General features: G+C 37.5%; 1 protein-coding gene across 1 annotated transcript; it reads left to right on the top strand.

Moving 5' to 3' along the window:
* LOC18780952 (protein FAR1-RELATED SEQUENCE 5) lies at positions 127 to 3,200 on the top strand. Its single transcript, XM_020562397.1, has 3 exons — positions 127 to 441; positions 672 to 959; positions 1,317 to 3,200. The coding sequence occupies exons 1-3, from the start codon at positions 127 to 129 to the stop codon at positions 3,198 to 3,200; spliced, it is 2,487 nt and encodes an 828-aa protein (XP_020417986.1).

The following is a 12,403-nucleotide window of genomic DNA, read 5'->3' as shown; positions in this document are numbered from 1 at the left end:
GTGGTGCAATTATTGACCTTAGTATGTGCAATAGCATGACATTATTCATTTGAGTTTTTTTTAAGAGAAAGTATGTTAGCACATAAAGTATAATGTAATTTCAGTTTGAAATTATGTTTCTCAGGCATGGAGAGGTCTGGTAAGATGGACAGGGGTGGAGAGACATCAAAGGGTGGTTGTAGTGATTCAGGGTATTTGGGTGGTTGTGAAAGGTCAAGTCACAGGGCACCGGCAACAGAGAGTGGGCATATGTCGGTCGAACATATGCTTAGTGAAAGTAGTGATGATAATGGTGTTGACATTATTGCACCGAGGAAAGAAGATGTTATGGGGAAAGAGTTTAAAACGATAGAATTAGCGGAAGAATATTATATGAGTTATGCAAAGGGCATTGGATTTAGCGTGAGAAAAGACAAATTGGTTCGAAATTCGGAAGGGAAAGTATGCAGGAGACGGTGGTGTTGTTCTAAAGAAGGTTTGAGAAATGAGAAGTTTAATGATCGATCAGATAGGATTTGACCACCGAAGCCAATTACAAGAGAGAATTGTTCTGCCCATTTTTGGGTGGGTTATGAGAAGAAAAGTGATGTTTACGTCGTTACGAATTTTGAACCACATCACAATCACCAACTAGTTACTCCACTTGAATCACCATATCTCCGATGTACAAGGGTGGAGAGACATCAAAGGGTGGTTGTAGTGATTCAGGGTATTTGGGTGGTTGTGAAAGGTCAAGTCACAGGGCACCGGCAACAGAGAGTGGGCATATGTCGGTCGAACATATGCTTAGTGAAAGTAGTGATGATAATGGTGTTGACATTATTGCACCGAGGAAAGAAGATGTTATGGGGAAAGAGTTTAAAACGATAGAATTAGCGGAAGAATATTATATGAGTTATGCAAAGGGCATTGGATTTAGCGTGAGAAAAGACAAATTGGTTCGAAATTCGGAAGGGAAAGTATGCAGGAGACGGTGGTGTTGTTCTAAAGAAGGTTTGAGAAATGAGAAGTTTAATGATCGATCAGATAGGATTTGACCACCGAAGCCAATTACAAGAGAGAATTGTTCTGCCCATTTTTGGGTGGGTTATGAGAAGAAAAGTGATGTTTACGTCGTTACGAATTTTGAACCACATCACAATCACCAACTAGTTACTCCACTTGAATCACCATATCTCCGATGTAATCGTGTCGTTCGAAATTCTGATTTAGCACAAGCAGTGGGAATGCGAAGAGCATTGTTTAGAACATGTCAAACATATGAGTATATGGTCGACCAATGTGGTGGGTATTTAAATGTTGGTTTTCAAATAAAGGATCTGTACAATAAGTTGGATGCATCACGCAGGGAAATTTTGCTCGACGGTGACACAGAAGCTGCACTCTCTTACTTGAAAGCGAAAGGAGCAATGGATCCAGAATTCTTTTGTAAGTTCAGTGTTGACGAGGAAAATAGGCTTCGTAATTTGTTTTGGAGGGACTCCACTTCACTTTTGGATTACATTGCCTATGGCGATGTCCTCATATTTGACAGCACGTACAAAACAAATGTTTATGACAAGCCCCTAGTGTTGTTTGTCGGTTCGAACAACTACCGTTCTACTGTAATGTTTGGTTGCGCATTATTGCAGGACGAGACATTTGAAACTTACAAGTGGTTATTGGAAACATTCTTGGCATCCATGAAAGATAAGAAGCCAATATCAATATTGACGGATGGCGATGAGGCGATGCGTAAAGCTATTGATGATGTGTTTCCCATGTCTAACCATCGGTTGTGCTCATGGCATGTGTCAAGGAATGCACAAAATAACTTGAAGGATGATGAATTGCTTAGAAATTTTCAGGCATGTATTTGGGAACCATTTGCATTGGACGAGTTTGAGAAGAAATGGGAGGTTCTGAGGGAAAGAGCGAGTACTCCGAAACAAAAAGAATGGTTGGAAATGATGTATGCAAAAAGAGACGCATGGCCTGAATCATGTCTGAGAGGACAGTTTTTCGGTGGTATGTGCACCACTCAACGCGTGGAGTCCATGAACAAGTATGTGAAAGATTACTTGAGGAAAGGCGTGAAGTTGTTTGAATGTATTCCAGCAATTGATAGGGCTATATTACGTCTTAGGAATACCACGGCGAAGGAAGGTTTCAATGCAAAGTACTCAACACCGGTCCTTAAAACCGGATTGACAAAACTCGAGCAACAAGCTTCTCTGATTTACACGCATAGGTGTTTTGTATTGGTACGTCATGAGATCGAAGCTTGTTCAGCACTCACCCATGATAATGTGATGCATAATTTTGGAGGTCGTGTATACGTATTGTCAAAATATGATGAACCGCATAATAATTGGACTTGTATTTACCACGGTGGGGAAAATATGCGGATAGAGTGTGGATGCCGGAAATATGAAAGTGAAGGGATCCCGTGTTGCCACCTATTTTATGTAATGAAGTGCGAGCACCTTACGGAAATTCCTCCCGCACTCATAATGAAGAGATGGACAAAGAATGGCCAAACTGATACATGTAGGGAATTTATCGGCAAAGGCGAAGACACAACCAACGAAGTTGTAGAAATGGCGAGGTATGGACATTTAAGTGCTATGTCAAACAAAGTTTGTTTTTATGCATCGAAGAGTGCAGATGGTTATGCCATGTTGACGAATGAGTTTAGTAGATGGGAGGGAATTTGTGAAGGCTTACGGCAAAAGGAAGAACAGACAAGTCTGAAATTGGGTACTGGTGAGCAATGTCCTCCAAATATTGTGAAAGATCCAAATATCGTTAGGACAAAAGGCACTCAAGCAAGGCAGGGTGGAATGCGCAAGCGTCGACAATGTCATTTGTGTCACGGATATGGACATACAAAGCGTAATTGCTCTCAAAGAAATTTGCATCCAAGTAGACATGCAGGTGTGAATATCCCATCAGGTAGTGAAGGATATCAGTATACTTCTGATATCCGGCCGTTCCCGGACATTAGCTACAGTTATCCTAGTCAAACGGTTTCTCAATGCCATGGGAACTATGTGGTTAATTTGCCTGGTTCTGATAGTTTTTCTACTGCAGACCCAACCGGTTCTACCCCCAACAGTGACGATGGTTTCTCATTCGACAATGGGGAACCTAATTCCCTATGCACTGGTTCAACCCAAAACAATTGTAGTTTTCGAACTTGGTTTACATGTAACAATTAATATTATACATTCATTAATCAGCATTAATCAGCATACCGTTGTTAAGCTTTGTTGTTCTTTGGTATATACATTCATTAACCAGCATAGCGTTGTTAAACTTTGTTCAGTTTGCACACAGGGGGTCGGTATTTGCATTTAACACATGCAATTGCATGCCGATGATGCAATGCAAGTCCTTTTGTGCACAAACCCCTAATTGTTTAGAAAATTTGAATCATACTCTTTTGTACAAGCATAATTACACCTGTTTTTTGAACTATAAATCGAAGGTCGAAATGAACCAAAATACGGAGCATGAGAAACGGTAATGCAAATAAGCCGAACATATTATATTACAAAACAACCAATTATCGAAATTACGTTGTACTACACATTGTCATGTAGCACAAATGACTTGAGGGTAGATCCCGAATTGTGTAAAAGACAATGTCATTAACCCTAATATTGAATAAGAGACATAGGGGCAACTAAGTGTTTGCTTGGTTTTGTTTGTCTTTGCGCTATACATTAATCCGCATAGCGTTGTTAAGATTTGTTCACTTTGCACACAGGGGGTCCGTATTTGCATTTAACACATGCAATTGCATGACGATGCTGCAATGCAAGTCCTTCTGTGCGCAAACCCCTAATTGTTCGGAAAAATGAATCAGACTCTTTTGTACAGGCATAATTACACATGTTTTTTGAACTATAAATCGAAGGTCGAAATTAACCAAAATACGGAGCATGAGAAACGGTAATAGGCAATAAGGCGAACATATTATATTACAAAACGACCAATTATCGAAATTACGTTGTACTACACATTATGTACCACAAATAACTTGAGGGTAGATCCCGAATTGTGTACAACACAATGTCATTAACCCTAATATTGAATAATAGACATAGGGTCATAATAAAGTCTGTGCTTGGTTTTGTTTGTCATTGCGCTATACATTAATCAGCATAGCGTTGTTAAGCTTTGTTCAGTTTGCACACAGGGGGTCGGTATTTGCCTTTAGCACATGCAATTGCATGACAATGCTGCAATGCAAGTCCTTCTGTGCGCAAACCCTTAATTGTTCAGAAAATTGAATCATACTCTTTTGTACAGGCATAATTACACCTGTTTTTTGAACTATAAATCGAAGGTCGAAATTAACCGAAATACGGAGCATGAGAAATGGTAATGGGCAATAAGGCGAACATATTATATTACAAAATGACCAATTATCGAAATTACGTTGTAATACACATTGTCCGGAAAAATAGCCATAACTAACTTACTTTTTCAAACAAATGGGCTATTTGTTCACGCAAATACAAGGGTTGCGTTCGTTGAGTAAAGTTGCCCATTCTGCGGAAAAATGGCCCCAACTAACTTACTTTCTCAAACAAACGGGCTATTTGTTCACACGAACGCAAGAGATTGCGTTCGTTGAGTAAAGTTGTCCGTTCCCGGAAAAATGGGCCCAACTAACTTACTTTTTCAAACAAACGAGCTATTTGTTCACACGAACGCAGAGGTTGCGTTCGTTGAGTAAAGTTGGCCATTCCCCGGAAAAATGGGCCAAACTTTCAAACAAACGGGCTATTTGTTCACGTAAACGCAAGGGTTGCGTTTGTTGAATAAACTTGCATGTTCCACGAAAAATGGGCACAACTAACTTACTTTTTCAAACAAACGGGCTATTTGTTCACGCGAACGTTGGGTTTGCGTTCGTTGAGTAAAGTTGTCCGTTCCCCGGAAAAATTGGCCAAACTAACTTACTTTTTCAAACAAACGCATTATTTGTTCACGTAAACGCATGGGTTGCGTTTGTTGAATAAACTTGCATGTTCCACAAAAAATGGGCACAACTAACTTACTTTTTCAAACAAACGGGCTATTTGTTCACGTAAACGCAAGGGTTGCGTTCGTTGAGTAAAGTTGCCCGTTCCTCGAAAAAATGGGCCAAACTAACTTACTTTTTCAAACAAACGGGCTATTTGTTCATGCGAACGCAGGGGTTGCATTCGTTGAGTAAAGTTGTCCATTCCCTAGAAAAATGGGCCCAACTAACTTACTTTTTCAAACAAACGGGCTATTTGTTCATGCGAACACAGGAGTTGCGTTCGTTGAGTAAAGTTGCCTGTTCCTTGAAAAAATGGGCCAAACTAACTTACTTTTTCAAACAAACGGGCTATTTGTTCACATAAACGCAGAGGTTACGTTCGTTGAGTAAAGTTGCTCGTTCCCCGGAAAAATGAGCCCAACTAACTTACTTTTTCAAACAAACGGGCTATTTGTTCACGCGAACGCAATGGGTTGCATTCATTGAGTAAAGTTGTCCGTTCTCCGGAAAAATGGGCCCAACTAACCTACTTTTTCAAGAAAACAAGCTATTTGTTCACGCGAATGCAGGGGTTGCGTTCGTTGAGTAAAGTTCCCCGTTCCCTGAAAAAATGGCCAAACTAATTTACTTTTTTAAACAAACAGGCTATTTGTTCATGTAAACGCAGGGATTGCGTTCATTGAGTAAAGTTGCTCGTTCTTCGGAAAAATTGGCCCAATAACTTACTTTTTCAAAAAAACAGGCTTTTTGTTCACGCGAACGCAATGGGTTGCGTTCGTGGAGTAAAGTTGTCCGTTTCCTAAAAAAATGGGCCCAACTAACTTACTTTTTCAAACAAACGGACTATTTGTTCACGCGAACGCAGGGGTTGCGTTTGTTAAGTAAAGTTGCCCGTTCCCCGAAAAAATAGGCCAAACTAACTTAATTTTTCAAACAAACGGGCTATAGAGGTTGCGTTTGTTGAGTAAAGTTGCCCATTCCCCGGAAAAATGGGTCCAACTAACTTAATTTTTCAAACAAACGGGCTATTTGTTCACGCGAACGCTGGGGTTGCGTTCGTTGAGTAAAGTTGCCTGTTCCCCGGAAAAATGGGCCAAAGAAACTTACTTTTTCAAACAAACGGGATATTTATTCATGCGAATGCAAGGAGTGCGTTCGTAGAGTAAAGTTGCCCGTTCCTCAGGAAAATGGACCCCACTAACCTTCTTTTTCAAACAAACACACTGTTTTTCACGCGAACGCAAGGGTTGCGTTTGTTGAGTACGTTGTGTTCATTTGATAAAGTTAAATGTTGGTGTGTTCGGTAAGAAAAAAAATAAGAGTTCATGAGAAAGAAGAAGACATGATTTTTTATTTTTTATGTTGTTTTGTTTTGTTTTGAGTCGAAGAAATTATTATTATTATTTTTTAAAGAAAAAGCGTATGGGTGTGATATTAGTATTGTTAATTTAATTGGATCTTTCCCCTGATATTTTTCAGGTGCTTCTTTTTTAAAACTATTTAAAATGTGGTTCTTAAAATTTTTCATGTAAGCCTTGTACCAAGGGATATGCACTAGAAACCAACTCCACTAAATAAATTTTTGTGTCAATTTGTTGCACGTTGGAGTATATATACAGTTGTTATAATATTAATATAAATTATGTAAAATAAAAAAATTTAGGGGGTCCTCAAAAATCAGGGGCCCTGTGTATTGGCGCCACTTGCACTATTTCAGGGCCGCCCTTTTCTACTAGTTGGGTTAATCTTAACTATCTCATATATGGGAAGATAGTAGAGAGCTCAAGAGAGACCTATGTGCACCATGTTCAAACATGGCTTACAAACTGCTCGGGTTATGTAACTTGGTATGACTATTGTATGAATCTAGATGGTTGTTCCTCATTGTTTGAACCTCATTGGAGCTCTTCATTTATGTAGATGGACACTTATCTAAATTGTAATCCAATGTTAAAACAAACTATGGATTTATGCATGGTTTATTCATTCCAATCAACATTTTATTTTCAAACTTTTCATTAACACGCATTACATACCACTTATATTTCATCATATGTATATCTTATTATTAGTAAATTTTGAGTTTTATTTGTTCAATACATTCATTGATAATGTACATAACATTTATGAAAGTTTTATACCAAAATTATGTGTTTCAATACCTATATCTGTCTTCTTCTTTTTTTTTCCGATACCTAAGACGATAATAATATATCCCCCGAAATAACCGTAAATTGGAGGCCCTATATTATTTACATGGTTGATATTGTAATCCTTGGCCTTATCTCTGTGAGGTGAAGAAATTGGATTCAGGTCTCGAGTAAATAGTTTAGATTTACAGTATGACTCTCAATTGCAATGTTAAACCTTACATTAGTTATATCCATTTTTTTTTTGTCTAAATATAATATAGATAGTCTAATTATTCTTTTCTATGGGTATCTATACATTATTATATAATATTTTAATTTCTTTTAGTCAAATATAATATTTTAATGAGTACATAGTATATGTAACAATTAAAAAAGAGAACCAGTTTTTTTTGCCAAGAAAAATGGGAACCAATTAATCGGTCACTTATTTTGAGCGATAGGATTATTAGTGATACTTATGGATGGTATGTTGATATTTAAGGGGTTTTTTTTTATTAATTTAAATTAGGCTTATTAGGCTTTAGGGTCTCAGTTACGAAGTGTAATAGCGATTTCTTATACTTATTCGACTTTAGGATGTAAGTTATAAATTCAATTGCGATATGAGTAATGTGTAATTGAACGTAATTTGTGTCGTTAGCATTTGTATTGACAACCATGCAATTTCCAAATAGTGGAAGGAATTTCAAAGAGACTACGCCTTTATTGATGTTTCAGTTGTTAATGCATGTCTTAGAATTGTTGTGCAATTGCACATCCATTGTAAATAATTGCATATAAAATTTCAAGACATACTATGAACTTACATGTAATTACTCATAATAATTGGATAATTGTAAAAAGACCATGCAATTGCACGTACCATGATGCAAAAACGTAAAAATAGCTAACCCATCCCATCCTTCCCTTCCCGACACCTCTCCCCCTCCCCTATTCCCTCAGCTCCCTCTCTCTCTCTCTCTCTCTCTCTCTCTCTCTCTTCCCGTCTAAAAGAAACACAAGTATCAAAAATCAATCAAACCAAGACATCAAGAATCCAACACAGCTCCATCAAACCCGAACATGAAAAATCAATTAAACCCAAAAATCAATCAAACCCATCCCAGCTTCTCCATTTTTCACATATTTCGCAAGAGAAGGAAGTTTTCATCAGCTCATGACTGCAACTTCGTGTGCATCTGCTCCATTTGGATTTAGTAAAAGGGCAGCAATTGGAGATTTAGTACAAGCCATAATAAATAATAGTTGAAGTTTAATGAATCAAAGGTGAATCAGATTTGGGGAAATAGAAGAAATCAAATAAATTTGGGATTTCTAAGAAGAGGGTTCTCAAGATTCAAGCATGTGAATAAGAGAAATCAGTCATGATATTATGTTAGAATTGAGCCAAACAGAAAGAAAATGAACTAGAGAGAAGATAGGTGAGGTATTAGGAAGAAGGGGAAGGAGTGTCGTGAAGGAGGCGCGTCAATTTTTCCCCTTGCTTTTAACCTGTTAACCAACACAACCGTTTTCCCTTGTTTTAAAAACACCCCCATGTGAGTGGCTGTACCGGTATATAGTATATTATTATATGTTATATAGTATTATATTATATAGTATATAGAAGAAAATTCTATATAATTATAAATTCTAAACAAAAAAAATTAGATTTTTATATTTGTAATTTGTTTTCTTTAGTTCTTTAGAAAAAATCTGAAGTGCATCGAAAACGAGAGAGTCATGTTCGTATAAAATCAATATATTCTTATATTTATTATATCTAAATTATATCTAAATACAAAGTAATAGAAATAAAATAGAATTATAGTGGATGAATATTGAAACAAGACATGTACCATAGCAAACAAATGAAACTAGGCGGTTCAATCTGGTCGTGAAATGTTTCAATGTCGTGAAGAAAACCAAAAAACCATTTGTAAGCGAATAATGGAATTACATGACGTGCGACGGTCGTGTCATGCAATTGCACTTGCTATATTACAAAAGAACCCTGACTGTGCGCAAATAGGGATATATACATGCAATTACACCTAATTTGTAAACTGTAAACCCTTATGACTTACTGTCAAACTTTCTACTTTGCTTGGGAGTGTGTTATTGGCTTCCTTGCGATGGGATGATGAGGGATGAAGGGACCATGTTCGGCCAACTTGCCAAGTTGTTCGTCGACGACTCTTCGAACAAACTCCCTTACTTCCTTTAGACGCGTGTTTTTTGGAATCGGTCCGGGCTGCATCTAGTGATAAAACCCTTCTCATTCACTGAGTCGTTTACTTGCCCACTCGAACCTTCCAAGGCAGAACCATATGTAGCCTTCTCTTTAAGGTTTAATTTCCTCCATTTATTAGCAATCTCTTCTTGTACCTGGAAAAAAAAATCTCATTAACAGAGCCTTTTTAATAAAATAATTAATAAACTAACCCAATCCATTGCCATCTCTCACCTTATTGTCCAACTTTGCATTTGCCACTTTCCCCATTTTATGTCTTTTTTTTTCTTTTTTTTTTTTTTTGTAAATCATTTATTTTTAATCAAAAAACCATCATAATATTAAGCAACTACATTTCCGATTTTTAGATGTACGTGTAACTTACATGAAATTAAAAAATGCATCTCGGCCAACTCTTGATTGTTGCACATTACTGTCGACTTTGCGCTTTCCTTTTGTTGATCCCCTTTTTTGAGCTTCCATAACTTGCACAAATCAAGTACAAAACACTATCATGCAATTGTCTCTAGCGCCGAGAATTTGAATACTAATCCAAAGCCTAATACCCCCTAAACCCCGTAAACACCACAACATCACATTGCTTAATTAAAAAAATACGGCGACCTGGATTTGCATACAGTTGCTTAGTAATTGCATATACTGATATGCAATTGCTCGATACTACTTGCAAGTGCATCAGCCCTCGATTATAACATTGCATAGATAATGCACACAACCCACACATGCATTTCTCTATTGGGCCGAGATTCTTACTCATTTCAAATCCCAATCCAAATCTTAACGAAGCCTAACATTACACTTTCGGAACACTTTACTCCCTATAACAAATTATTCAAAAACACAGTCAAACCTACCTACCTACCACGAAATCACCTCACTTGCATAATTTGAAAACAAAACTATATACTCTAATTGCATTCAATGACTTGGATTTGCATACAGGCTATTAGTAATTGCATATAGAGATATGCAATTGCATGAACATTACAACCATGAATGTGAGATACCCACTTCACCTCACGACACTTTCAAAATGACAAACCCACTTCATCTCATGAATGTGAGAAGCCTACTTCCCCTCTTGCCCCAAGTCATCACCACAGAATTTCAATTAACAATACCATAAAACAATGTTAACTTACCTTCACAAGGAACTAATACCAAATGCTTTCACAAGGGCTCGATTGCAGACGAGAGGAGTGCCAATAACCCACCAGTGACTGGAAAAACTGAATTCCAATTCCTATTATCAACCCAAAATGCTAACCCCTAAAATTTTCCCCAAAATTCAAACCCTAGAATAGGTGGTTTTTGACAATGATGTCAAAGAAGAGAGAGAGAGGTTGCAGAAAGGAGGAAGAAACTTTCTACAGAAGAGGAGTTGAAGAAAATGACTTTGAAGATGATGAAGATTATCAGTTTGAAGTTGAAGCATACCACTTTGCGGAAGAAGAATGTCAACTGAGTGTGCATGTGAAATCGTTTACCTGTTCACCTTAGCAGCAGCTCGTGAAATCGTTTACTTGTTGACCAGGTCAGCTGGTTTCCCTTGTATTTTAAAAAAATTCACGTGCTCGGCTGTACAGAAGGACTCTAATCAAATACACCAAAAATCTGACCAACAGAAGCTTTATATTTTGACTACCTAATAAATTTTTGTTCACACAACAGACCCCCATCTTCCCTTTCAAGTTCTTAAAGTTGAGTTTAAACATATCAACACCCTCCAAGTATTTGGAATTCAAGCAAACACATACCAACATAAAGGGTACATAAATGATCTCCGGGTTTCTACATGGCATATCTTAAGAGACTGAAACGAGTGCTTCATACCAGGCACTAATGCTTGCAATACAGGCTTCAGAAAACCAACAAATTACTGAAACATCGACTTGCTTGCCAAGTCCTATGTGAAGTGAAGTTCCCACCACAATTAAATCATACACAATCAGAGGCCTCATGGGTATTTATATATACAATCAGATCAAGAGGCACTATAACAACCCAGCAGAAATGCAGAGTGGGAAAAGAAATACAAAATTTGAATAATTAATTTCTGGAATTGTTCAGTGAAAAAACTGAAACAACAATTCAAAATCACTAGTGATTAGCAATTTACAGCACCAAAAATCACCTCACTCACATCATATAAACATGATAACAAAATCCTTGATTTAATTACCAAAAAAGAGAAAATGAAAGCTGGTTGGCTGACTTAATAGAGATTACTTACTAACAATCATTACAGAACATAAAAATATATGCGATAAAATTGGAGTTGTCTATCTTTTGGCACAAAAAGGGAAGACAAATCGATGTTTACCTAGAGCAGCAAGTTACTGAAAAGCAAAAATAGAGCAGTTCGTTAAGTACATAACTTTAATTTTCTAAATTCTTTAATCAACTGCACAATAATCTACCAAATTCTCATTTACAGCCAAATTGTAAATCACATATTAAATTTTAAAAGGAACAAATAAATGGCAAAACCCAAAATTTCATTTACAGCCACACCGGTCAAAATTCACACAAAAGAAGAATAAATTAAATAGAACCATCAATTACACATAACGAAAATCAACACACGAACTTACCGAGATGGAGGAAGCAGCTGGAGAAGACGAAGTGGGTTTCTGGGTTTTGGCTGAAATCTGCTCCTCAGATGGAGAAGACGAAGTGGGTTTCTGGGTTTTGGCTGAAATCTGCTCCTCAGATGGAGAAGACGAAGTGGGGGGAGCTTCTTCAGGCTATAGAAAGCTGTGCAGCTGTGACTTCAACGAAATAGAGCTGTGGCTGTGCAAAGCGATGGAGGAGGAGATAGACGAAATCGAGTACGCATCCTAGGTTTTGAAGGAGCATGATTTTTTTTCCTCATTTTAACTGGTTAACCAAAACAACCAGTTTCAATTGTTTTAAAAAAAAAGCCCACGTGACTAGCATGTGATCGGCGTACCGGTACAGCCGATGCACCACAGACGAACTCCTACAAACGATACTGCG

This window comes from Prunus persica, chromosome G4, assembly GCF_000346465.2.
Source record: "Prunus persica cultivar Lovell chromosome G4, Prunus_persica_NCBIv2, whole genome shotgun sequence".
Taxonomy (NCBI): domain Eukaryota; kingdom Viridiplantae; phylum Streptophyta; class Magnoliopsida; order Rosales; family Rosaceae; genus Prunus; species Prunus persica.
This window is presented reverse-complemented; position numbering and strand designations above follow the sequence as displayed.

Bases quoted from the DNA above. Each gene is read 5' to 3' on its own strand.
- LOC18780952 (XM_020562397.1), top strand. From the start codon at position 127: ATGGAGAGGTCTGGTAAGATGGACAGGGGTGGAGAGACATCAAAGGGT. The intron at 442-671 runs GTATGCAGGAGA...CCGATGTACAAG, and splicing joins TTCGAAATTCGGAAGGGAAA to GGTGGAGAGACATCAAAGGG. The intron at 960-1,316 runs GTATGCAGGAGA...TTTCAAATAAAG, and splicing joins TTCGAAATTCGGAAGGGAAA to GATCTGTACAATAAGTTGGA.